At 43.6% G+C, this 25,753-nt stretch overlaps 1 protein-coding gene and 1 long non-coding RNA gene across 7 annotated transcripts in view; both read left to right on the forward strand.

The window, feature by feature from the left end:
* Positions 1-25,753, forward strand: part of LOC118376611 (zinc finger RNA-binding protein-like) — a 52,584-nt gene that overhangs the window by 12,449 nt on the left and 14,382 nt on the right. For 2 of the 6 annotated variants that reach the window (XM_052460826.1, XM_052460828.1), the window contains exons 3-10: positions 3,194-3,485; positions 4,538-4,730; positions 12,477-12,803; positions 13,096-13,247; positions 15,865-15,951; positions 16,669-16,872; positions 18,939-19,218; positions 23,051-23,217. In XM_052460826.1, coding sequence (XP_052316786.1) covers positions 3,194-3,485; positions 4,538-4,730; positions 12,477-12,803; positions 13,096-13,247; positions 15,865-15,951; positions 16,669-16,872; positions 18,939-19,218; positions 23,051-23,217 — 1,702 coding nt within the window. The remainder of the gene's footprint in view (positions 1-3,193; positions 3,486-4,537; positions 4,731-12,476; positions 12,804-13,095; positions 13,248-15,864; positions 15,952-16,668; positions 16,873-18,938; positions 19,219-23,050; positions 23,218-25,753) is intronic. The other 4 variants (XM_052460829.1, XM_052460830.1, XM_052460827.1 and 1 more) reach the window with 3 other exon arrangements.
* LOC127907104 (uncharacterized) lies at positions 8,352-11,999 on the forward strand. The gene is made up of 3 exons (XR_008063239.1): positions 8,352-8,369; positions 11,261-11,326; positions 11,371-11,999. It is a non-coding gene; the product is annotated as an uncharacterized LOC127907104 (long non-coding RNA).

Genomic DNA, 25,753 nt, shown 5'->3' on the forward strand with positions numbered 1-25,753 from the left:
GCCTCCCGCTACCTGCATGGGCTGGGCATGGGCTGGGCATGGGCTGGGCATGGGCTGGGCTGGGGATGGGCTGGGGATGGGCAGATCCACGGAAGTTGCTATTTCCATCACTATTCACACAGCCCGAACACACCTGGACAACAGGAACACCTACATGAGAATGTTGTTCATTGACCACAGTTCAGCGTTCAACACCATTGTTTCACTCCAAGCTCAGAGCTCTGTACCCTCTGCCACTGGGTCCTGGTCTTCCTGGCGGGCAGACCACCGGCCGACGTGAGGATCGGCAACAACCTCCACTCGTAACACAGGTGTACTGGTGTACCCACGACTACGAGGTGATGCGTAACGAACTGGTTCACCCACGACTACGAGGTGATGCGTAACGAACTGGTTCACCCACGACTACGAGGTGATTAACTCCGTCAAGTGTGCTGACCACTGTTATAGGCCTGATGATCAACGACGAGTCGGCCTATAGAAAGTAGGGGGTCTACTTATCTCCCAGGACAAATTTTTTTGCTAACTAGCTAGCTAAATTTCCATGAATGTTTGTTTTATTTATTTTTTTGTTATAGTTGGTTCAGAGTGTTTGATATTTCAACCTGCGTGTCCTGACCTCGTCTGGTGTGGATGGACAAAATCAACATGGCGTACGTGCCCGGCATCGTCAAAGACCCCACACATCCCAGCCACGAGCTGTTCACTCCGTTAGCGCCTGCCCAACGGTATCAGAACATGAAGTCCATTTAGGCTCTGAGTTTCTGTCTTTAAGCCATCAGACTGCTGAACAGTTAAACTGGACTGACCTGCTCTGATTCCACACACACACACACACACACACACACATCACAACTGCTACTACTAACATTAGGTTCTTCGTCTTCACAATTTTAAACACTTGCTCCTTTTCCCAAAACGTGTGTAAATATTGGACTATAAATTGTGCCATCCTGTATTATGCTAAAAATATTTGTTCTATTCTACCGTGACATTTTACTTTTATCTTTCATAAATGTATTGTTGCGCAAGTAAGCGTTTCATTGGCTGGTGTATCCCGTACATACGATTTTAATAAAACACGAAGCGTGATCAGCCATTTTGAATGATTTAAAACGGGCTCATTGAGACTGACATCAAGATGGATGCCCTTCTTCTTATAGACCAGACCTCTCTGCACATCTTGGAATTTAGAGGAATTAGTTGGCGTTTAGAAAGGCAGTCGGCATGGTGACACGACTTGCATGTGAGCGTTCTGTAGTTGATTTTCTTCTATGTTTTGAGGAATGGGCACGCAAGGCTATATGGGTAATGCACGCGAGGCTATATGGGTAATGCACGCGAGGCTATATGGGTAATGCACGCGAGGCTATATGGGTAATGCACGCGAGGCTATATGGGTAATGCACGCGCGGCTATATGGGTAATGCACGCGCGGCTATATGGGTAATGCACGCGCGGCTATATGGGTAATGCACGCGCGGCTATATGGGTAATGCACGCGCGGCTATATGGGTAATGCACGCGCGGCTATATAATGCACGGTAATGGGTAATGCACGCGGGGTAATGCACGCTATATATGGGTAATGCACGCGCGGCTATATGGGTAATGCACGCGCGGCTATATGGGTAATGCACGCGCGGCTATATGGGTAATGCACGCGCGGCTATATGGGTAATGCACGCGCGGCTATATGGGTAATGCACGCGCGGCTATATGGGTAATGCACGCGCGGCTATATGGGTAATGCACGCGAGGCTATATGGGTAATAAAACCATACTGTGATTTAAATTGACTGAGTTGACGCATTTTAATGAGAACTTGACGACCTCTTTTTTTTTTACGACTTTTTTTAAACTACTACCATACAAAAAATAACGCAACATGCAACAATTTCAACTTATTTTGTAATTTAACCTTTTTTTATTTAGCTAGGCAACATACAGGCAACATACAGCCTGGATTTGAACCAGGGTCTGTAGTGACGCCTCTTGAGCCCACTAGACGGACCTGGTCAACGGTAGTGCTTAGTCTGTATGTTGGAAGGAGTAGGCCCGGGGCTACACACTGCACTCTCCTCCACTCAGCGATCTCTTTTGGTCTGCTGCTCATCAGGGAAATAATCAAAGGATTTTCCTGAATACCTCCATTCTCTCGCCTCCGCGCTTTGCCTCGCTCGCTCGCTCTGTCGCTCCTTCTCTTTCCTGTTCTTTCTTTCCTTTCCTATTTCAACACCTGGCTCCCCAATTTTTGATGCTGTGATTTCTCTCTTGCTCGCTCAGTGAGTGTTGTCAAATATTCAAGGCATTCCTTAAATCATTCTTCATTTTTAAACATGCCGACAGCCTGCCATCTTTCTACAGGGTTATTTTTAGAAACCTAAGGAAGCATATTAGGCTGGCTTTCATTTCCTAAATTGATAAAACATTTTTATTAAATTGATGAACGATGTAGATCCTTCAAACTGTATGCCAGTGCATTTGTCTTCATTGTTCCCCTCTAATCAGGGACTCATTTAGACCTCCTGGGACACCAGAGGCCAGATTGCCAGATTACCTTTCTAATTGTAGTTGACACATTGTGGTTTTTGACTCCACCGTCTTGAAGTGGGAGTTGAGCCAATCAGTGGACTTGTGGCGAGGAGAAACGACTATCTCGCTCTCCTCTGCCAATCAACAAGGCATGTTGATTGGCTGGTAGCCTAGTCGTCAGATCTGATGGATAAGGTCAGAGATGGCGATCTGAAACGAGCTCCATATAGCCCCAGTTGAGTTCAGTTTCCACATTTTCTACAGTAAAATGGACATTGACTCCAGTAATTAAATTATTCAGAACAACATTTTAAGCAAGTTTACATTTTTCGCTAGATTATCCACATAAAGATACCGACTAATTTAGAATAATCATTAGCCCTAAATTTAACCCCCAAAAAATGTGTCTTTGAGACCGTCTCAATTTAATTTAGGATTCACCAGAGTTTAAGACTCTGTACTCTAGGTTTCAGGAAATGACAATTAAATGTAGAAAAAAAATAAATGCTCCAAATTCCTTAGGGGGAAGTTGACTCACACCCTCCGGACCCCCCCTACCCATCCCTGGCCTACATCAGCACCACCACAATGTCGCCACAGCCTCGGTACTGACTTTCCTTCTCAGCAGAGTCAGACCTCTCTCTCCCTCTCTCTCCAGTCAGCAGCCAGCTGCGGGGGTGGCCTACACCCACCCTACCACCGTGGCCAGCTACACCGTACACCAGGCACCGATGGCGGCCCACTCCGTGGCAGCAGCCTACGCTCCCACCGGCGCCACAGTCGCCGTAGCCAGGCCTGCCCCTGTCGCCGTGGCAGCAGCAGCCACTGCCGCAGCCTACGGAGGGTACCAGGCGGCGCACGCCACCGCAGACTACGGCTACGCACGCCAGCCGGACGTCCCCCCGCCGCCCCCCCCTGTCACGTCCCAGAACTACCAGGTAGGATACCAGGTAACTGACATTCCACCTCAATGTTATATTCAACATGTTAGTGTTTTGGAGTGTTCATTTAATCTTTAAAGCTTTCTTAAACCTGGGCTGGGCGGTGTTCTGAGGCAGTTTTAACACTAGCCCAAAAAGGGTTGCAAAACAGCATTGGGGGAGAATTTGAAGCTTCAGGATTTGTTTTTGAGAACGTGCCCTCCAATTTTTTATTTTTATTTTTTTAATATATATTTTTCAAATATTTAAAGTCACACAGAAGTTGTTATTCCTCACCCCAAGAATCCTCAAGTTGATTGAATCAAGGTGTTGGACCTCACATCTGCTTGTTTGTTATTCTGTGAAAGTCTCCGTCAATCTGGAGCCCAGATGGGCTGAAGGATTGAGAGAACTACTTTGGTTTAAACTGCAGCTTGTGATTTTTATTTTTAACCCCCAGATAACTCCTCTGTCAGTAGTGATCACAACTCTACTGATAAGACGGTCTCTTTTAATTACTATTCATTCGTATGCTGTGATGACTAGACTAAATATGTATTTAATTAAGCACATTGTCTGTGTCTGCTAGTCTAAAGAAGTGCCCGAATGAACTCTTGACCTGTAGCTAAAGGCTCCTTCGTACCTTCTCCCAGTGTGCAGCTGCACATTCCCCAGCATGGATTAAACAAAGTGAAATGATCAGGATGCTGAATGTACTGAAACAGACCAACATCTCCGTGGTGTTTGTTCCTCCTCCTCCGTGTTTCTTTTCCCTGACTCCACTGTGTCTCTGTTTTACAGGACTCCTCCTCCGTGTTTCTTTTCCCTGACTCCACTGTGTCTCTGTTTTACAGGACTCCTCCTCCTCCGTGTTTCTTTTCCCTGACTTTACTGTGTCTCTGTTTTTACAGGACTCCTCCTCCTCCTCCGTGTTTCTTTTCCCTGACTCCACTGTGTCTCTGTTTTACAGGACTCCTCCTCCTCCGTGTTTCTCTTCCCTAACTTTACTGTGTCTCTGTTTTACAGGACTCCTCCTCCTCAGTGTTTCTTTTCCCTGACTCCACTGTGTCTCTGTTTTACAGGACTCCTACTCCTACGTACGGTCCACGGCCCCAGCGGTAACCTACGACCCCAAGCAGTACTACCAGCAACCCGTAGCTAGCTCTGCGGTAGCCGCTGCGGTGGCCGTACAGCCCCAACCCACAGCCGAGTCCTACTACCAGACCGCCTCCCTTAACACCTCCTGGGACACCACGTGGAAGAAATCCCTACCAGGTGATGACTAGTCAGATGACTGTCAGATAGTTTTTCCAGAAAGCCCTTTTTTGTGTGTTTTTTACATTTACATTTACATTTAAGTCATTTAGCAGACGCTCTTATCCAGAGCGACTTACAAATTGGTGCATTCACCTTATGACATCCAGTGGAACAGCCACTTTACAATAGTGCATCTAAATCTTTAGGGGGGGGGGGGTGAGAAGGATTACTTATCCTATCCTAGGTATTCCTTAAAGAGGTGGGGTTTCAGGTGTCTCCGGAAGGTGGTGATTGACTCCTCTGTCCTGGCGTCGTGAGGGAGTTTGTTCCACCATTGGGGGGCCAGAGCAGCGAACAGTTTTGACTGGGCTGAGCGGGAACTGTACTTCCTCAGTGGTAGGGAGGCGAGCAGGCCAGAGGTGGATGAACGCAGTGCCCTTGTTTGGGTGTAGGGCCTGATCAGAGCCTGGAGGTACTGAGGTGCCGTTCCCCTCACAGCTCCTTAGGCAAGCACCATGGTCTTGTAGCGGATGCGAGCTTCAACTGGAAGCCAGTGGAGAGAGCGGAGGAGCGGGGTGACGTGAGAGAACTTGGGAAGGTTGAACACCAGACGGGCTGCGGCGTTCTGGATGAGTTGTAGGGGTTTAATGGCACAGGCAGGGAGCCCAGCCAACAATGAGTTGCAGTAATCCAGACGGGAGATGACAAGTGCCTGGATTAGGACCTGCGCCGCTTCCTGTGTGAGGCAGGGTCGTACTCTGCGGATGTTGTAGAGCATGAACCTACAGGAACGGGCCACCGCCTTGATGTTAGTTGAGAACGACAGGGTGTTGTCCAGGATCACGTCAAGGTTCTTAGCGCTCTGGGAGGAGGACACAATGGAGTTGTCAACCGTGATGGCGAGATAATGGAACGGGCAGTCCTTCCCAGGGAGGAAGAGCAGCTCCGTCTTGCCGAGGTTCAGCTTGAAGTGGTGATCCGTCATCCACACTGATATGTCTGCCAGACATGCAGAGATGCGATTCGCCACCTGGTCGTCAGAAGGGGGAAAGGAGAAGATTAATTGTGTGTCGTCTGCATAGCAATGATGGGAGAGACCATGTGAGGTTATGACAGAGCCAAGTGACTTGGTGTATAGCGAGAATAGGAGAGGGCCTAGAACAGAGCCCTGGGGGACACCAGTGGTGAGAGCGCGTGGTGAGGAGACAGATTCTCGCCACGCCACCTGGTAGGAGCGACCTGTCAGGTAGGACGCAATCCAAGCGTGGGCCGCGCCGGAGATGCCCAACTCGGAGAGGGTGGAGAGGAGGATCTGATGGTTCACAGTATCGAAGGCAGCCGATAGGTCTAGAAGGATGAGAGCAGAGGAGAGAGAGTTAGCTTTAGCAGTGCGGAGCGCCTCCGTGATGCAGAGAAGAGCAGTCTCAGTTGAATGACTAGTCTTGAAACCTGACTGATTTGGATCAAGAAGGTCATTCTGAGAGAGATAGCGGTAGAGCTGGCCAAGGACGGCACGTTCAAGAGTTTTGGAGAGAAAAGAAGGGATACTGGTCTGTAGTTGTTGACATGTCACAAAGTGCTTTACGGACACCCTGCCTAAAAGCCCAGAGCGAAAGCAATGCTCAACTACACTCCTTTTCCTTTGTGATTTTTTTTGTGTTTTTTTTGACACATTTCATTGAATAAATGTTGATGGTTGTACTAGAATGAAAATGATTCATTCCTTTTATCCATAGTCACTTGGATGGAGACTATTATTTCAGTAACATTCTACTGTATTGTTCCCATGTTTATCCAGTATTGTTCCCATGTTTATCCTGTATTGTTCCCATGTTTATCCTGTATTGTTCCCATGTTTATCCTGTATTGTTCCCATGTTTATCCTGTATTGTTTCCATGTTTATCCTGTATTGTTTCCATGTTTATCCTGTATTGTTTCCATGTTTATCCTGTATTGTTCCCATGTTTATCCTGTATTGTTCCCATGTTTATCCTGTATTGTTCCCATGTTTATCCTGTATTGTTCCCATGTTTATCCTGTATTGTTCCCATGTTTATCCTGTATTGTTCCCATGTTTATCCTGTATTGTTCCCATGTTTATCCTGTATTGTTCCCATGTTTATCCTGTATTGTTCCCATGTTTATCCTGTATTGTTCCCATGTTTATCCTGTATTGTTCCCATGTTTATCCTGTATTGTTCCCATGTTTATCCTGTATTGTTCCCATGTTTATCCTGTATTGTTTCCATGTTTATCCTGTATTGTTTCCATGTTTATCCTGTATTGTTTCCATGTTTATCCTGTATTGTTCCCATGTTTATCCTGTATTGTTCCCATGTTTATCCTGTATTGTTTCCATGTTTATCCAGTATTGTTCCCATGTTTATCCTGTATTGTTTATCCTGTATTGTTCCCATGTTTATCCTGTATTGTTTATCCTGTATTGTTCCCATGTTTATCCTGTATTGTTCCCATGTTTATCCAGTATTGTTTATCCTGTATTGTTTCCATGTTTATCCAGTATTGTTCCCATGTTTATCCAGTATTGTTTATCCTGTATTGTTCCCATGTTTATCCAGTATTGTTTATCCTGTATTGTTCCCATGTTTATCCTGTATTGTTTATCCTGTATTGTTCCCATGTTTATCCTGTAGTGTTCCCATGTTTATCCTGTATTGTAGTGTTTCCATGTTTATCCAGTATTGTTCCCATGTTTATCCTGTATTGTTCCCATGTTTATCCAGTATTGTAGTGTTCCCATGTTTATCCTGTATTGTTCCCATGTTTATCCTGTATTGTTCCCATGTTTATCCTGTATTGTTCCCATGTTTATCCTGTATTGTTCCCATGTTTATCCTGTATTGTTCCCATGTTTATCCTGTATTGTTTCCATGTTTATCCTGTATTGTTTCCATGTTTATCCTGTATTGTTTCCATGTTTATCCTGTATTGTTCCCATGTTTATCCTGTATTGTTCCCATGTTTATCCTGTATTGTTCCCATGTTTATCCTGTATTGTTTCCATATTTATCCTGTATTGTTTCCATGTTTATCCTGTATTGTTTCCATGTTTATCCTGTATTGTTTCCATGTTTATCCTGTATTGTTTCCATGTTTATCCTGTATTGTTCCCATGTTTATCCTGTATTGTTTCCATGTTTATCCTGTATTGTAGTGTTCCCATGTTTATCCAGTATTGTAGTGTTCCCATGTTTATCCTGTATTGTTTCCATGTTTATCCTGTATTGTTCCCATGTTTATCCTGTATTGTTCCCATGTTTATCCAGTATTGTTTCCATGTTTATCCTGTATTGTTTCCATGTTTATCCTGTATTGTTCCCATGTTTATCCTGTATTGTTTCCATGTTTATCCTGTATTGTTTCCATGTTTATCCTGTATTGTTTCCATGTTTATCCTGTATTGTTCCCATGTTTATCCAGTATTGTAGTGTTCCCATGTTTATCCTGTATTGTTTCCATGTTTATCCTGTATTGTTTCCATGTTTATCCTGTATTGTTCCCATGTTTATCCTGTATTGTTTCCATGTTTATCCAGTATTGTTCCCAGGTTTATCCAGTATTGTTCCCATGTTTATCCTGTATTGTTCCCATGTTTATCCTGTATTGTTCCCATGTTTATCCTGTATTGTTCCCATGTTTATCCTGTATTGTTTCCATGTTTATCCTGTATTGTTTATCCTGTATTGTTTCCATGTTTATCCAGTATTGTTTCCATGTTTATCCTGTATTGTTCCCATGTTTATCCTGTATTGTTCCCATGTTTATCCTGTATTGTTCCCATGTTTATCCAGTATTGTTCCCATGTTTATCCTGTATTGTTCCCATGTTTATCCTGTATTGTTCCCATGTTTATCCTGTATTGTTCCCATGTTTATCCTGTATTGTTCCCATGTTTATCCTGTATTGTTCCCATGTTTATCCTGTATTGTTCCCATGTTTATCCTGTATTGTTCCCATGTTTATCCTGTATTGTTCCCATGTTTATCCTGTATTGTTCCCATGTTTATCCTGTATTGTTCCCATGTTTATCCTGTATTGTTCCCATGTTTATCCTGTATTGTTCCCATGTTTATCCAGTATTGTTTCCATGTTTATCCAGTATTGTTCCCATGTTATCCTGTATTGTTCCCATGTTTATCCTGTATTGTTCCCATGTTTATCCTGTATTGTTTCCATGTTTATCCTGTATTGTTTCCATGTTTATCCTGTATTGTTTCCATGTTTATCCTGTATTGTTTCCATGTTTATCCTGTATTGTTCCCATGTTTATCCTGTATTGTTCCCATGTTTATCCTGTATTGTTCCCATGTTTATCCTGTATTGTTCCCATGTTTATCCTGTATTGTTCCCATGTTTATCCTGTATTGTTTCCATGTTTATCCTGTATTGTTCCCATGTTTATCCTGTATTGTTTCCATGTTTATCCTGTATTGTTCCCATGTTTATCCTGTATTGTTCCCATGTTTATCCTGTATTGTTTCCATGTTTATCCTGTATTGTTCCCATGTTTATCCAGTATTGTTCCCATGTTTATCCAGTATTGTTTCCATGTTTATCCAGTATTGTTCCCATGTTTATCCTGTATTGTTTCCATGTTTATCCTGTATTGTTTCCATGTTTATCCAGTATTGTTTCCATGTTTATCCTGTATTGTTTCCATGTTTATCCTGTATTGTTCCCATGTTATCCTGTATTGTTTCCATGTTTATCCTGTATTGTTTCCATGTTTATCCAGTATTGTTCCCATGTTTATCCAGTATTGTTCCCATGTTTATCCTGTATTGTTCCCATGGTTATTGTATTGTTCCCATGTTTATCCTGTATTGTTCCCATGTTTATCCTGTATTGTTCCCATGTTTATCCTGTATTGTTCCCATGTTTATCCTGTATTGTTCCCATGTTTATCCTGTATTGTTCCCATGTTTATCCTGTATTGTTCCCATGTTTATCCTGTATTGTTCCCATGTTTATCCTGTATTGTTCCCATGTTTATCCTGTATTGTTCCCATGTTTATCCAGTAGTGTTCCCATGTTTATCCAGTAGTGTTCCCATGTTTATCCAGTATTGTTTCCCATGTTTATCCAGTATTGTAGTATTCTATTGTATTGTTCCCATGTTTATCCTGTATTGTTTCCATGTTTATCCTGTATTGTTTATCCTGTATTGTTTCCATGTTTATCCTGTATTGTTTCCATGTTTATCCAGTATTGTTTCCATGTTTATCCTGTATTGTTCCCATGTTTATCCTGTATTGTTTATCCTGTATTGTTTCCATGTTTATCCTGTATTGTTTCCATGTTTATCCTGTATTGTTCCCATGTTTATCCAGTATTGTTCCCATGTTTATCCTGTATTGTTCCCATGTTTATCCTGTATTGTTCCCATGTTTATCCTGTATTGTTTCCATGTTTATCCTGTATTGTTTCCATGTTTATCCTGTAGTGTTCCCATGTTTATCCTGTATTGTTCCCATGTTTATCCTGTATTGTTTCCATGTTTATCCTGTATTGTTTCCATGTTTATCCAGTATTGTTCCCATGTTTATCCTGTATTGTTCCCATGTTTATCCTGTATTGTTTCCATGTTTATCCTGTATTGTTTATCCTGTATTGTTTCCATGTTTATCCTGTATTGTTTCCATGTTTATCCAGTATTGTTTCCATGTTTATCCTGTATTGTTCCCATGTTTATCCTGTATTGTTTATCCTGTATTGTTTATCCTGTATTGTTCCCATGTTTATCCTGTATTGTTCCCATGTTTATCCAGTATTGTTCCCATGTTTATCCTGTATTGTTCCCATGTTTATCCTGTATTGTTCCCATGTTTATCCTGTATTGTTCCCATGTTTATCCTGTATTGTTCCCATGTTTATCCTGTAGTGTTCCCATGTTTATCCTGTATTGTTCCCATGTTTATCCAGTATTGTTCCCATGTTTATCCTGTATTGTTCCCATGTTTATCCTGTATTGTTCCCATGTTTATCCTGTATTGTTCCCATGTTTATCCTGTATTGTTTCCATGTTTATCCTGTATTGTTTATCCTGTATTGTTTCCATGTTTATCCAGTATTGTTTCCATGTTTATCCTGTATTGTTCCCATGTTTATCCAGTATTGTTCCCATGTTTATCCAGTATTGTTCCCATGTTTATCCAGTATTGTTCCCATGTTTATCCTGTATTGTTTCCATGTTTATCCTGTATTGTTTATCCTGTATTGTTTCCATGTTTATCCTGTATTGTTTCCATGTTTATCCAGTATTGTTTCCATGTTTATCCTGTATTGTTCCCATGTTTATCCTGTATTGTTTATCCTGTATTGTTTCCATGTTTATCCTGTATTGTTTCCATGTTTATCCAGTATTGTTCCCATGTTTATCCTGTATTGTTCCCATGTTTATCCTGTATTGTTCCCATGTTTATCCTGTATTGTTTCCATGTTTATCCTGTATTGTTTCCATGTTTATCCTGTATTGTTTCCATGTTTATCCTGTATTGTTTCCATGTTTATCCTGTATTGTTCCCAGGTTTATCCTGTATTGTTTCCATGTTTATCCTGTATTGTTTCCATGTTTATCCTGTATTGTTCCCATGTTTATCCTGTATTGTTTCCATGTTTATCCTGTATTGTTCCCAGGTTTATCCTGTATTGTTTCCATGTTTATCCTGTATTGTTCCCATGTTTATCCTGTATTGTTTCCATGTTTATCCTGTATTGTTTCCATGTTTATCCTGTATTGTTTCCATGTTTATCCTGTATTGTTTCCATGTTTATCCTGTATTGTTCCCATGTTTATCCTGTATTGTTTCCATGTTTATCCTGTATTGTTTCCATGTTTATCCTGTATTGTTCCCATGTTTATCCTGTATTGTTCCCATGTTTATCCTGTATTGTTTCCATGTTTATCCTGTATTGTTCCCATGTTTATCCTGTATTGTTCCCATGTTTATCCTGTATTGTTCTCATGTTTATCCTGTATTGTTTCCATGTTTATCCTGTATTGTTTCCATGTTTATCCTGTATTGTTCCCATGTTTATCCAGTATTGTTCCCATGTTTATCCTGTATTGTTCCCATGTTTATCCTGTATTGTTCCCATGTTTATCCTGTATTGTTTCCATGTTTATCCTGTATTGTTCCCATGTTTATCCTGTATTGTTCCCATGTTTATCCTGTATTGTTCTCATGTTTATCCTGTATTGTTTCCATGTTTATCCTGTATTGTTTCCATGTTTATCCTGTATTGTTTCCATGTTTATCCTGTATTGTTCCCATGTTTATCCTGTATTGTTCCCATGTTTATCCTGTATTGTTCCCATGTTTATCCTGTATTGTTTCCATGTTTATCCTGTATTGTTTCCATGTTTATCCTGTATTGTTTCCATGTTTATCCAGTATTGTTCCCATGTTTATCCAGTATTGTTCTCATGTTTATCCTGTATTGTTTCCATGTTTATCCTGTATTGTTCCCATGTTTATCCTGTATTGTTCCCAGGTTTATCCTGTATTGTTCCCATGTTATCCTGTATTGTTCCCAGGTTTATCCTGTATTGTTCCCAGGTTTATCCAGTATTGTACTGTATTTAACAGGTGAACTCTTGACCAACCTCAAGCTCTCTCCTCCTGCAGCCCCTAAGACAGGCTACACAGCTTTTGACCAATTTCCTCCCTTCTGTAAGAGACGTACATTAAGAATAACCCAATTTTTGTATTTAAATTATTGTCTCTGCTTCTCCCCCTCAGCCCCTAAGACGGGCTACAGCCAGGCCAGTCTGACCCCCTACACCCAGACGCAACAGTCTCGTCAGGTGACGGCCATCAAGCCTGTCACTCCCTCCCCAGCTTCCTCCACATTCTCCATTTACCCCGTGTCCACCGTACAGCCTGTGGCTGCTGTCGTCCCCTCCTACTCTCAGAGCCCCACCTACTCCACCAACGCGGTCACGTACTCTGGTAAGCACGACATGCAAGCCGTATCCAGCATGCACTACCTGCCAACTACCTACTCAACCAACGCAGTCACGTACTCCCAGAGTCCTACGTATAGTACCAACCCCGTCGCCTACTCCGGTAAGCATTCAAATACAAAAACAGATTTATAAAATTCTCCTAACTTTCCCATAGAATTCCCACCCAGGTTTTCCAGATATATTTTTGGTTTCTGGAGGAAGCTCCAACTGAGAATCCTTCAGCTCCAACAAAGCCTTCTGGGAAACCTAATAGGAATCCTGGGGATTGTTACTGGAAATGTGTAATTGCGCCACGCATTGCCTCCCCAACTGTCCGGCTCCTGGCCTGTGCAAAGTTGGAAGTTAGGTGTGTGGGAATTAACCCCCCTCTCTTCTCTCCACCCCTCCCCAAGGTACGTCGTACTCAGGCTACGAGGCTGCGGTGTACTCGGCTGCCTCTACCTACTACCAGCAGCAGCAGCAGCAGCAGAAGCAGGCGGTGGCGGCTGTAGCAGCTTCAGCAGCCTGGACAGGCAGTTCCTTCACCAAGAAGCCTCCCTTCCAGGTCCATATTTTTAACCCAATGTTTTCTGACTGCAGTGAGCTCCAAAAGTATTGGGACAGTGACTTTGTTTTGACGTTGTTTTGACGTTCTTTTGACGTTCTTTTGAAGTTGTTTTTGGTTCTGTTTTCCAGCACTTTGAAGTGATACTAATGAGGTTAAAAGACTGTCAGTTTTAATCTGAGGGGATTTTCATCCATATTGGGTGAACTGTTTTTGAACTTAGTCCTCACTTTTGGTCCCCGAAAAAAGGATCGGGACAAATTCACTGTTTTAAAGGAGTCAAACGTGGGGTATTTGGTCCCATATTCCAGTCGTTACAAATCAAACGTGGGGTATTTGGTCCCATATTCCTGTCGTTACGTCAAACGTGGGGTATTTGGTCCCATATTCCTGTCGTTACGTCAAACGTGGGGTATTTGGTCCCATATTCCAGTCGTTACATCAAACGTGGGGTATTTGGTCCCATATTCCAGTCGTTACATCAAACGTGGGGTATTTGGTCCCATATTCCAGTCGTTACATCAAACGTGGGGTATTTGGTCCCATATTCCAGTCGTAACACATCAAACGTGGGGTATTTGGTCCCATGTTCCAGTCGTTACACATCAAACGTGGGGTATTTGGTCCCATGTTCCAGTCGTTACACATCAAACGTGGGGTATTTGGTCCCATATTCCAGTCGTTACGTCAAACGTGGGGTATTTGGTCCCATATTCCAGTCGTTACGTCAAACGTGGGGTATTTGGTCCCATATTCCAGTCGTTACAAATCAAACGTGGGGTATTTGGTCCCATATTCCAGTCGTTACAAATCAAACGTGGGGTATTTGGTCCCATATTCCAGTCGTTACGTCAAACGTGGGGTATTTGGTCCCATATTCCAGTCGTTACGTCAAACGTGGGGTATTTGGTCCCATATTCCAGTCGTTACAAATCAAACGTGGGGTATTTGGTCCCATATTCCAGTCGTTACAAATCAAACGTGGGGTATTTGGTCCCATATTCCAGTCGTTACGTCAAACGTGTGATTCTACAGATGTATTGAATGCATTTGCTGTTGTGTTTCAGATTATTTTGTGTCCAATAGAAATGAATAGTAAATTAATGTATTTTGGAGTCAATCGTATTGTAAATAAGAATATAATATTTTTCTAAACACCCCTACATTCATGTGGATGCTACCATGATTACAGATTATCCTGAATTAATCGTGAATAATGTGTGCTTTTGGTCCATTAAATTCGTTTGGTCTCTTAAAATTAAGGGGACAATGTAGAAAAAAGGTCTGTACTTTCTAAACGGTTCACCTCTATATGGATGAAAATACCCTCAAATTAAACCTCATAGGCATTTATTTGATTTCAAATCCAAAGGGCTGAACTATAGAGCCAAAACAAACTTAAAGTGTGTGAATAAAATATCCCCGAAATTTTCCATACGCACAAAAAGCTAATTTCTCTCAAATTTTGTGCACAAATTTTGTTTACATCCCTGTTAGTGATCATTTCTCATTTGCCAAAATAATCCATCCACCTGACAGGTGTGGCATATCAAGAAGCTGATTAATAATAGAAGAATAGAAGAATAGAAGCTGACTATAGCGCTTAAAAATCAAAATAGTCCTCGTTTGCTACACTGACTGAGTTTCTAACTGCCTCTGGAAGCAACGTCAATAACTGTTCGTCAAGAGCTTCGTGAAATGGGTTTCCATGGCCGAGCAGCCGCATACAAGGTCTAAGATCACAATGCCAAGCGTCGGCTGGAGGGGTGTAAAGCTTGTGGCCATTGGACTCCGGAGCAGTGGAAATGCGTTTTCTGGAGTGATGACTCGCGCTTCATCATCTGGCAGCCCGCAGGACGAACTTGGGTTTAGCGAATGCCAGGAGAACGCTACCTGCCCCAATGCATAGTGCCAACTGTAAAGTTTGGTGGAGGAGAAATAATGGTCTGGGGCTGTTTTTCATGGTTCAGGCCCCTTAGTACCAGTGAAGGGAAATCTTAACATGACAACATAACATGATATTCTAGATTCTGTTCTTCCAACTTTCTCGCAACAGATTGGGGAAGGCCCTTTCCTGTTTCAGCATGACAATGCCCCTGTGCACAAAGCGAGGTCCATACAGAAATGGTTTGTTGAAATCGGTGTGGAAGAATTTGACTGGCCTGCACAGAGCCCTGACCTCAACCTCGTCAAACACCTTTGGGGTGAATTGGAACGCCGACAGCGAGCCCAACATCAGTGCCCGACCTCTTGTGGCCTTTAACCTTTCTTTATTTGACTTGGCATGTCCGTTAAGAACTACTTCTTGTTTACAATGAGAGCCTACCCTGGCCAAACCGGATGACCCTGGGCCAATTGTGCGCTGCCCTATGGGACTCCCAAATCCACGGCCGGATGTGATACAGCCTGGATTCGAACCGGGGACTGTATTGACGCCTCATACAGTGCCTTGGACTGCTGCGCCACTCAGGGGCCCATTACACTGATTTTGAAGTGGATATAACAAGTAACGTCAATAAGGGATCATATCTTTCAACTGGTCTTTGTCATGGAAAGAGCAGGTGTTCCTAATGTTTTGTCCAGTCAGTATTTTATTGTATTTTTACCCCCCTTCCAGAGCAAGCAGATGAAACCCAAGCAGCCCCCCAAACCACCACAGATCCACTACTGTGATGTCTGCAAGATCAGCTGCGCAGGACCCCAGGTGAGTTTAAGGAACACCTCTAGCCAGGACCCCAGGTGAGTTTAGGGAACACCTGTAGCCAGGACCCCAGGTGAGTTTAGGGAACACCTGTAGCCAGAACCCCAGGTGAGTTTAGGGAACACCTCTAGCCAGGACCCCAGGTGAGCTTAGGGAACACCTCTAGCCAGGACCCCAGGTGAGCTTAGGGAACACCTCTAGCCAGGACCCCAGGTGAGTTTAGGGAACACCTCTAGCCAGGACCCCAGGTGAGCTTAGGGAACACCTCTGTCCCTCACTCAATCCATCAGTCTTTCATCCATCTCTCTTTTTTTTTCTTCTTTCTGTCCATCTAACCCTCCTTTTCAGCCCTTTTCTCATACCTACATGTCCTTAGGTTAGCACAGAGACTCATGCTACCTGCATGTCCTTAGGTTAGCACAGAGACTCATGCTACCTGCATGTCCTTAGGTTAGCACACAGACTCATGCTACCTTCCTGTCCTTAGGTTAGCACACAGACTCATGCTACCTGCCTGTCCTTAGGTTAGCACACAGACTCATGCTACCTGCCTGTCCTTAGGTTAGCACACAGACTCATGCTACCTGCCTGTCCTTAGGTTAGCACACAGACTCATGCTACCTGCCTGTCCTTAGGTTAGCACACAGACGCATGCTACCTGCCTGTCCTTAGAGCTAAAGCTATCTAGAGAGAACTGATTTCTCCCTCTCATCCACCCAGACCTACAAGGAGCACCTGGAGGGCCAGAAGCACAAGAAGAAGGAGGTGGCCCTGAAAGTCTCCCAGAGCAGCAGCAGCAGTAGTGGAGGTGGAGGAGGCTCAGCCCGGGGGACTCAGAACCAGCTCCGCTGTGAGCTCTGTGACGTCTCCTGCACCGGGGCAGATGCGTACGCTGCACACATCCGAGGAGCCAAGCACCAGAAGGTAAGCTCCTTGGTCAAAATGGATTTATAAAGCGTCAGTGGTTTAGAGTTACCCGCCCCCCGAAGAGGTCCAGGAATATTGAGTGTAATGGATATGGTTTGAGGCTTTACTTAGCCTTTTTTAGTATTGTTCATGTCCGTTTGCATTAGGACAACTCTTATCAAATACATCCAGGGCAAGTCTCGGGGGATTGGGTGGGAAAGGAGGCTGTTTGGTCACTCACTTAGTCTATTATGACATCACTCTGCAGTGCCCTGTTGATCCCATAACGTATGATCAAATCAAATCAAATTTTATTTGTCACATACACATGGTTAGCAGATGTTAAATGCGAGTGTAGCGAAATGCTTGTGCTTCTAGTTCCGACAATGCAGTGATGACCAACAAGTAATCTAACTAACAATTCCAAAACTACTGTCTTATACACAGTGTAAGGGGATAAAGAATATGTACATAAGGATATATGAATGAGTGATGGTACAGAGCAGCATACAGTAGATGGTATCGAGTACAGTATATACATATGAGATGAGTATGTAAACAAAGTGGCATAGTTAAAGTGGCTAGTAATACATGTATTACATAAGGATGCAGTCAATGATATAGAGTTAACATATTAATGCTCATGAAGTGACATCAATAAGGGATCATAGCTTTCACCTGGTCAGTCAGTGTTATGGGAAGAGCAGGTGTTCCTAATGTTTTGTACACCACTGAGTGAGCGGAGGAAAAACAATGTAAATTTGTTGAACTGACTTGCCACGTTGAAAGTCACTGCGCTCTTAAGTACGGGCCATTCTACTGCCAATGTTTGTCTATGGAGATTGCATGGCTGTGTGTTCTTTGTACACACGTCAGCAACGGGTGTGGCTGAAATGGCCGAATCTACTAAGTGTGTGTTTGGACACACCTTCTCATTCAAGGGTTTTTCTTTATTTTTACTATTTTCTACATTGTAGAATAATAGTGAAGACATCAAAACAATGAAATAACACATATGGAATCATGTAGTAACCAAAAAAAGTGTTAAACAAATCAAAATATATTTTAGATTCTTCAAACTAGCCACCCTTTGCCATGATGACAGCTTTGTAAACTCTTGACTCTCTCAAGCAGCTTCATGAGGAATGTTTTTCCAACAGTCTTGAAGGAGTTCACACAGGGTAGCCTAGTGCTTAGAGCGTTGGACTAGTAACCGAAAGGTTGCAAGTTCGAATCCCCGAGCTGACAAGGTACACATCTGTCGTTCTGCCCCTGAACAGGCAGTTAACCCACTGTTCCTAGGCCGTCATTGAAAATAATGTATTTTTTCTTAACTGACTTGCCTAGTAAAATTTAAAAAATATGCTGCGCACTTGTTGGCTGCTTTTCCTTCAATCTGCGATCCAGCTCAACCTAAACAGTCTCAATTCGGTTGAGGTCGGGTAATCGCAGAGGCCAGGTCATCTGATGCAGTACGTCACTCTCCTTCTTGGTCATATAGCCCTTACACAGCCTGGAGGTGTGTTGGGTCATTGCCCTGTTGAAAAACAAATGATAGTCCCACAAATGTGGACCGACCGTTCATCCAATATCTTCAATATGTACCTTGGAATTGCGCGCAGTTGCGTCTGTATTAACTTGTAGCCTGTGAGAGACCCGATCACGTGATGGAGAGACGGTTCGGATTGCGCAGCACACTCCCGGAGAAGGGTACAACACAGCACTCCGGTCCGTAAAGGGGATGCCGCCGTGAAATTTGAGGCATTATCAAGTGCTTGTCAAATTGTGAATGAGAGACTGATGAAGTATGTACAGCCTGTGCAAAAAAACAAAACAAAGCAGAGCTCATGCCTTTCAAGGAACTTTTCTTTTCAAATCTTCATTAGTTGCATCATGCAGCCTTACAATGTATTAAAAATCAGCATTAATAAATGAATAATAAATATAAATGAAGCATAGGAGTACCTGTTTCTTTGTTGACCTATCAACACTGAGCAGCTGCAACACTCCCTCAAATGTTGCGTTTTATATTTTTGTTCAGTGTGGTCATAACATTGTATTTTGTCTCTGTTTTGTCCTGTCAGGTGGTGAAGCTCCATACCAAGCTGGGGAAGCCCATCCCTTCCACAGAACCAAGTGTAGTGACCCAAACCTCCACGACCTCTTCCTCCAAGACTCCTGTCTCCTCCTCTACCACCCCGACAGGCTCCACCTCCAACTCGTCCTACCTGAAGCCGGTTAACATCGCGAGCCAGGGAGGTGCGGGGGCCGGACTGGGGAAGGGTCTAGTGGGGACCAACCTATCAGCAGCCAATGCCACCACAGCTGTCAAGAAGGTCAACACCCCCAAGATCAACTTTGTCGGTAAGGCTGTTCCAGTATATCCCTCCTAAATAAAGATCCAATCATTCACTGAAACTTGAATTTAGCTTTTTCAATTCGGAGAATGTATTTAAATGGAGTTTGCGTGTGGAACGTGGTCCATGATTGAATTCTAGAGGCCGAGACTGCTCTAGGCTAGTGGTTGAGCTGTGTTGGCAGTACATGCCAATGGGGAGCTGAATCGCTGCCAGTCTCTGAGATTAAAGTCAGGCTGAGGCCAGCTTTCTCTGGCCATCTAGCTCGCTTAGGGAGGTGAGCTGCGGGCGGCGTGATTTTTTGAAACCTGAAAGTTTTTTACTTTAAGTAACTTAGCCAAAATCCATCCATAGAAACATGGAGGCAATTATTTTATAGACTTCCTTATGCCGTTAACAAGCATTTCTCTCCTGTTCTATTGGTTTTCATTAGCGGTCAACCGATTATGATTTTTCAATACCGACTATTGTGGCTCCAAAAAAAGTCGATACCAATGATTCGACCGAATTTTGTATTTTGATAAATATTTGTAATAATGACAATACACAATGAGCACTTTTTATTTTAACTTAATACATAAATGAAAATCAATTTAGTCTCAAATAAATAATGAAACCTGTTTTTAAATTTTGGTTTAAATAATGCAAAAACAGTTGGAGAAGAAAGTAAAAGTGCAATATGTGCCATGTAAGAAAGCTAACGTTTCAGTTCCTTGCTCAGAACATGAGAACATATGAAAGCTGGTGGTTCCTTTTAACATGAGTCTTCAATATTCCCAGGTAAGAAGTTGTATGTTGTAGTTATTATAGGACTATTTCTCTCTCTACCATTTGTATTCCATAAACCTTTTGACTATTGGATGGTCTTATAGGTACTATAGTATTGCCAGTCTAATCTATTGGATGGTCTTATAGGCACTATAGTATTGCCAGCCTATTGGATGGTCTTATAGGCACTATAGTATTGCCAGTCTAATCTATTGGATGGTCTTATAGGTACTATAGTATTGCCAGTCTAATCTATTGGATGGTTTTATAGGTACTATAGTATTGCCAGTCTAATCTATTGGATGGTCTTATAGGCACTATAGTATTGCCAGTCTAATCTATTGGATGGTCTTATAGGTACTATAGTATTGCCAGTCTAATCTCGGGAGTTGATAGGCTTGTAGTCATTAAAGAGCTGCTGGCAAACACAGGAAAGTGCTGTTTGAATGAATGCTTACGAGCCTGCTGCTGCCTACCACCGCTCAGTCAGACTGCTCTATCAAATCATAGACTTAATTATAACATAATAACACACAGAAATACGAGCTTTAGGTCATTTAATATGGTCAAACCGGAAACTATAATTTCGAAAACAAAACGTTTATTCTTTCAGTGAAATACGGAGAGGTCCATATTTTATCGAACGGGTGGCATCCATAAGTCTAAATATTCCTATTACATTGCACAACCGTCAACGTTATGTCATAATTATGTACATTTCTGGCAAATTTAATTACGCTCTTTTAGGAAGAAATGGTCTTCACACAGTTCGCAACGAGCCATGCGACCCAAACTGCTGCATATACCCTGACTCTGCTTACACAGAACGCAAGAGAAGTGACAAGTTAATATTAATATTTCGCTAGCTAACATTAATTTATCTTAACAATATGTTTGAAAAATATATACTTGTGTTGATTTTAAGAAAGGCGTTGATGTTCATGGTTGGTGCAGCGACGGTGCTTTTTCACGAATGCACTTGTTACATCATCACCCGTTTGGTGAAGTAGGCTGTGATTGGATGATAAATTAACAGGCACCGCGGAGTAACTGGTGGTCGGCGGTCTCCTCGCGGAGTAACGGGTGGTCGGCGGTCTCCTCGCGGAGTAACGGGTGGTCGGCGGTCTCCTCGCGGAGTGTCTCCCTCGCGGAGTAACGGAGTAACGGGTGGTCGGCAGTGTCTCCCGGCGGTCTCCTCGGAGTAACGGGTGGTCGGTCTCCTCGCGGAGTGTCTCCGGTCTCGGGGTAACGGGTGGTCGGCGGTCTCTCCCTCGCGGAGTAACGGGTGGTCGGCGGTCTCCTCGCGGAGTAACGGGTGGTCGGCGGTCTCCTCGCGGAGTAACGGGTGGTCGGCGGTCTCCTCGCGGAGTAACGGGTGGTCGGCGGTCTCCTCGCGGAGTAACGGGTGGTCGGCAGTCTCCTCGCGGAGTAACGGGTGGTCGGCAGTCTCCCCGCGGAGTAACGGGTGGTCGGCAGTGTCTCCCCGCGGAGTAACGGGTGGTCGGCAGTGTCTCCCCGCGGAGTAACGGGTGGTCGGCAGTCTGCGTCCAAAAATGCAGATTACTGATTTGTTGAACTTGAAATCGACCCTGATTAGTCGGACGACCTCTGGTTTTCATATCAACTTTCTTTTGTTGTCCAGAAGACAAAGGCACAGTCATAAGATCAACCCATCCTAGTTTCTATTAGATCCTAATTGAGTTTTTTTTTTTCTGTCGTTCTGCCCCTGACCCACTGTTCCTAGGCCGTCATTGAAAATAAGAATTTGTTCTTAACTGACTTGCCAAGTTAAAGGTAAAATTAAAATTGTTTAATTAAATGGATCATTGTGTTGTATAACAAAACTACACATTTTAGTGGCTGTTGTCCCCAGCACAAGGTGCACCTTTGTAATGATCATGCTGTTTAACCAGCTTCTTGATTATACTACACCTGTCAGGTGGATGGATTATCTTGGCAAAGGAAAAATGCTCACGAACGGGAATGTGCACAACATTTGAGAGAAATACGCTTTTTGTGTGTGGATCATTTCTGGGATATTTTAGCTCATGAAACACTTTACATGTTGCGTTTTAATATTTTTGTTCAGTGTTGATTCAAATTTGAGTCATTTAGCAGACACTGTTATCCAGAGCGACTTGCAGGAGCAATTAGGGTTAAGTGCACAATGACCGATTATTTTTTTTATTTATTTTTTTATTTATTTATTTTTTCCCAGCTAGTCTGCTCAGGGATCCGAACCAGAGACCCTTTGGTTGCTGGTCCCGAACCAGAGACCCTTTGGGTTGCTGGTCCCGAACCAGAGACCCTTTGGGTTGCTGGTCCCGAACCAGAGACCCTTTGGGTTGCTGGTCCCGAACCAGAGACCCTTTGGGTTGCTGGTCCCGAACCAGAGACCCTTTGGGTTGCTGGTCCCGAACCAGAGACCCTTTGGGTTGCTGGTCCCGAACCAGAGACCCTTTGGGTTGCTGGTCCCGAACCAGAGACCCTTTGGGTTGCTGGTCCCGAACCAGAGACCCTTTGGGTTGCTGGTCCCGAACCAGAGACCCTTTTGGGTTGCTGGTCCCCGAACCAGAGACCCTTTGGGTTGCTGGTCTGGTCCCGAACCAGAGACCCTTTGGGTTGCTGGTCCCGAACCAGAGACCCTTTTGCTGGTTGAGACCCTGGTCCCGAACCAGAGACCCTTTGGGTTGAACCAGAGACCCTTTGGGTTGCTGGTCCCGGAGACCCTTGGGACCCTTTTGGGTTGCTGGTCCCGAACCAGAGACCCTTTTGGGTTGCTGGTCCCGAACCAGAGACCCTTTGGGTTGCTGGTCCCGAACCAGAGACCCTTTGGGTTGCTGGTCCCGAACCAGAGACCCTTTGGGTTGCTGGTCCCGAACCAGAGACCCTTTGGGTTGCTGGTCCAATGATCTTAACCGCTGTGCTACCTGCCGCCCCTTAGACGTTGGTCTTTGGCTGGCGAGACTCTTTTGACCCTGTAAAGCTGCAAGTCATCAGAACCACTATTATTAATATTATTGTTATTATTAATATTATTAACCAATCCTCATCAATTCTTCTGTCTCCAGGGGGAAACAAGCTCCAGACTACCGGGAAGGTGGAGACATCCAAGCCTCCTCCGCCCTCATTGGTCCCCCAACCTCAGGAGACAAAGAACGAGTCCTCTGATTCGCTGTCTACCCTGGCCGCCTTGCAGAATGACGTGCAGCCCGTTGGACACGACTATGTGGAAGAGGTACGGGTCAGATCACATAGAACCAAAATCCTGAGTGAATGTCTTGCCACAGGTGTAGTAGAATATATGATATATTTCTTGTAATTCTGAAGGACTGAGGGGTAACGAAGACCGATCAGTTCAGCCTCTATTTCACCTTTATTTAACCAGGTAGGCTAGTTGAGAAGTTCTCATGCGACCTGGCCAAGATAAATGAAAGCAGACACAGACAACAGAGTTACACGTGGAGTAAACAATAAACAAGCCAATAACACAAACAAGTCAATGACACAGTAGAAAAAGTCTATATACAGTACCCCAAATCTGATTGACCTTTAGCCATGTCTTCATGCATTTTGTGAAAGTGTGATGTGTGTGAGGGCAGTGTATTCCAGACATGGGAAGCTCACACAGAGAAAATGGATTTACTAAAGGTGCTTTTCCTTAAGGGAACTATACAGTCACCTCTCATGGCAGACCTTGTGGATCTGCTGCCATATGTTTGGGTTTTCTGTTTAACTAAAATATTGAGTGGAGGGGGAGGAGCCAGGCCATTTAGGATCTTGAATACAAGACATGCGTCTGTGTATTGCACAAGATTTTCCCAACTCAGGAGCTCGTTCTTTCTGAGGATGTAACAGTGATGATGGCTATTGGGCTTCCTATCAAGCACTTTGAGAGCCTGTTTGTAGACAGACTGAATAGGTCTTAATGTTAAGTGGGGGAGTATCATAGATTTGAAGTACAGTTTTGCTACCTCTGTAGTCAAACAATTTAGTGTAAATCGGAAAATAGCTAGGTTGAATTTGGTTATCTGAATGACCTTTTTCACATGCTTTTAAAAGAGGTTGGAGTCAATTATGATGCCAACTAAAATCGTACAAGCAGTATCTGTTAGTAGCATCTGGGGAACATGCAAACAGTTTTTTCAGTAGATGCAAACACGAGTCACTGAGTTGAACCTGGACCATTACAGTTTTCTGCCGTATTTCAGCCTCAGTGCAGTGGGCAGCTGGGAGGAGGTGCTCTTGTTCTCCATGGACTTTACAGTGTCCCAAAATGTTTTTGAGTAAGCTACAGGATGTGAATTTCTGCTTTAAAAAGCTGGCCTTTGCTTTCCTGACTGACTGCGATTGGTTCCTGACTTCCCTGAACAGTTGCATATCGCGGGACCATTCCATGTATAATGAGTGGGACCACCAAAGGATGTTTTCCAGTTAGTTCTGAGTTAACTAAAATCTGTTCTTAGTTTTGATTTTTGATAACTAACCTGGTGAAACAACAGGCATCCTCAACTGACTGGATGAGGTCAATATTTCCCGGCCAGACATGTTCACTGAGTGTTTTATGGAGCGTTTGACAGTGATGATGGGTGGTCAGGCAAGGCAATGAGGCAGTTATCGCTGAGATCCTGGTTGAAGACAGGTGTATTTGATTTGGTCAGGATGCAAACAAGTTACACCTGGTGGGTTCCTGATGATTTGTGTGAGATTGAGGGCATCTAGCTTAGATTGTAGGACTGCCGGGTGTTAAGCATATCCCAGTTTAGGTCATCTAACAGAAAAACTCTGAAGCTAGATGGGGGCGATCAATTCACAAATGGTGTCCAGGGCACAGCTGGGGGTGATAATTATTTCTGGAATACAAAATTAGTGTTAAACCTGGAAAGTATGACATTACTTTGCAGGCTATCTCTGATAGACTGCAACTCCTCCCCCTTTGGCAGTTCTATCTTGAAAGATGTTGTTATAGTTGGGTATGGAAATCTCTGAATTTTTTGTGGCCTTCCTGAGCCAGGATTTCAAAATCAGGGTTAGCAGAGTTGCTAAAGCAGTGAGTAAAACAAACTTAGGGAGGAGGCTTCTGATGTTGACATGCATGATTTTATCACAGAAGTCAACAAATGAGGTGCCTGGGGACATGCAGGGCCTGGGTTTACCTCCACATCACCCGCCAGAGAAGGAGTAGTATGAGGGTGCGGCTGAAGGCTATCAAAACTGGTCACCTAGAGCGTTGGGGACAGAGAATAAAAGGAGCAGATTTCTGGGTGTGGCGGAATGATAGGGCATCACCTGTGGGTACCGGAGGTAAGCCCAGGCACTTGATGATAAAAGGTTGTATCTTGGATAAGATGGTTATAATGGGTGAGGTCACCTCTGTATGGGAGGTGGGACAAAGGAGGTATCTGATGTGAGTGGGACCCCGCAGGATAACCCTCAACATGTTATTGACATGAGAAATACAGCAAGGCATAAAGTAATCACAGGTGTTGATTTGGAGAGCTAGCTAAGACAACAATGGGTGAGACAACAACAGGTAAAATGGCGATGAATGGGCAGAGAGGGTCGGTTAACTACACACAGAGCCTGAGTTCGGCGGCTGGGGCCGGCAGATAAACAAAAACATGTAAACAGAATGGAACCATAAATGAACAGTCCAGCAGGCTTCAGCTATGTAGCCAAGTGATCATAGGGTCAGGGGCAGCAATAGATGACCACGGACTAAAAGAGCCCGAAAAAGTCTACCCAATGGCCGCATCAAACTCTTTAAATGACCT

The sequence above is a fragment of the Oncorhynchus keta genome, chromosome 14 (genome assembly GCF_023373465.1).
Source record: "Oncorhynchus keta strain PuntledgeMale-10-30-2019 chromosome 14, Oket_V2, whole genome shotgun sequence".
NCBI lineage: Eukaryota > Metazoa > Chordata > Actinopteri > Salmoniformes > Salmonidae > Oncorhynchus > Oncorhynchus keta.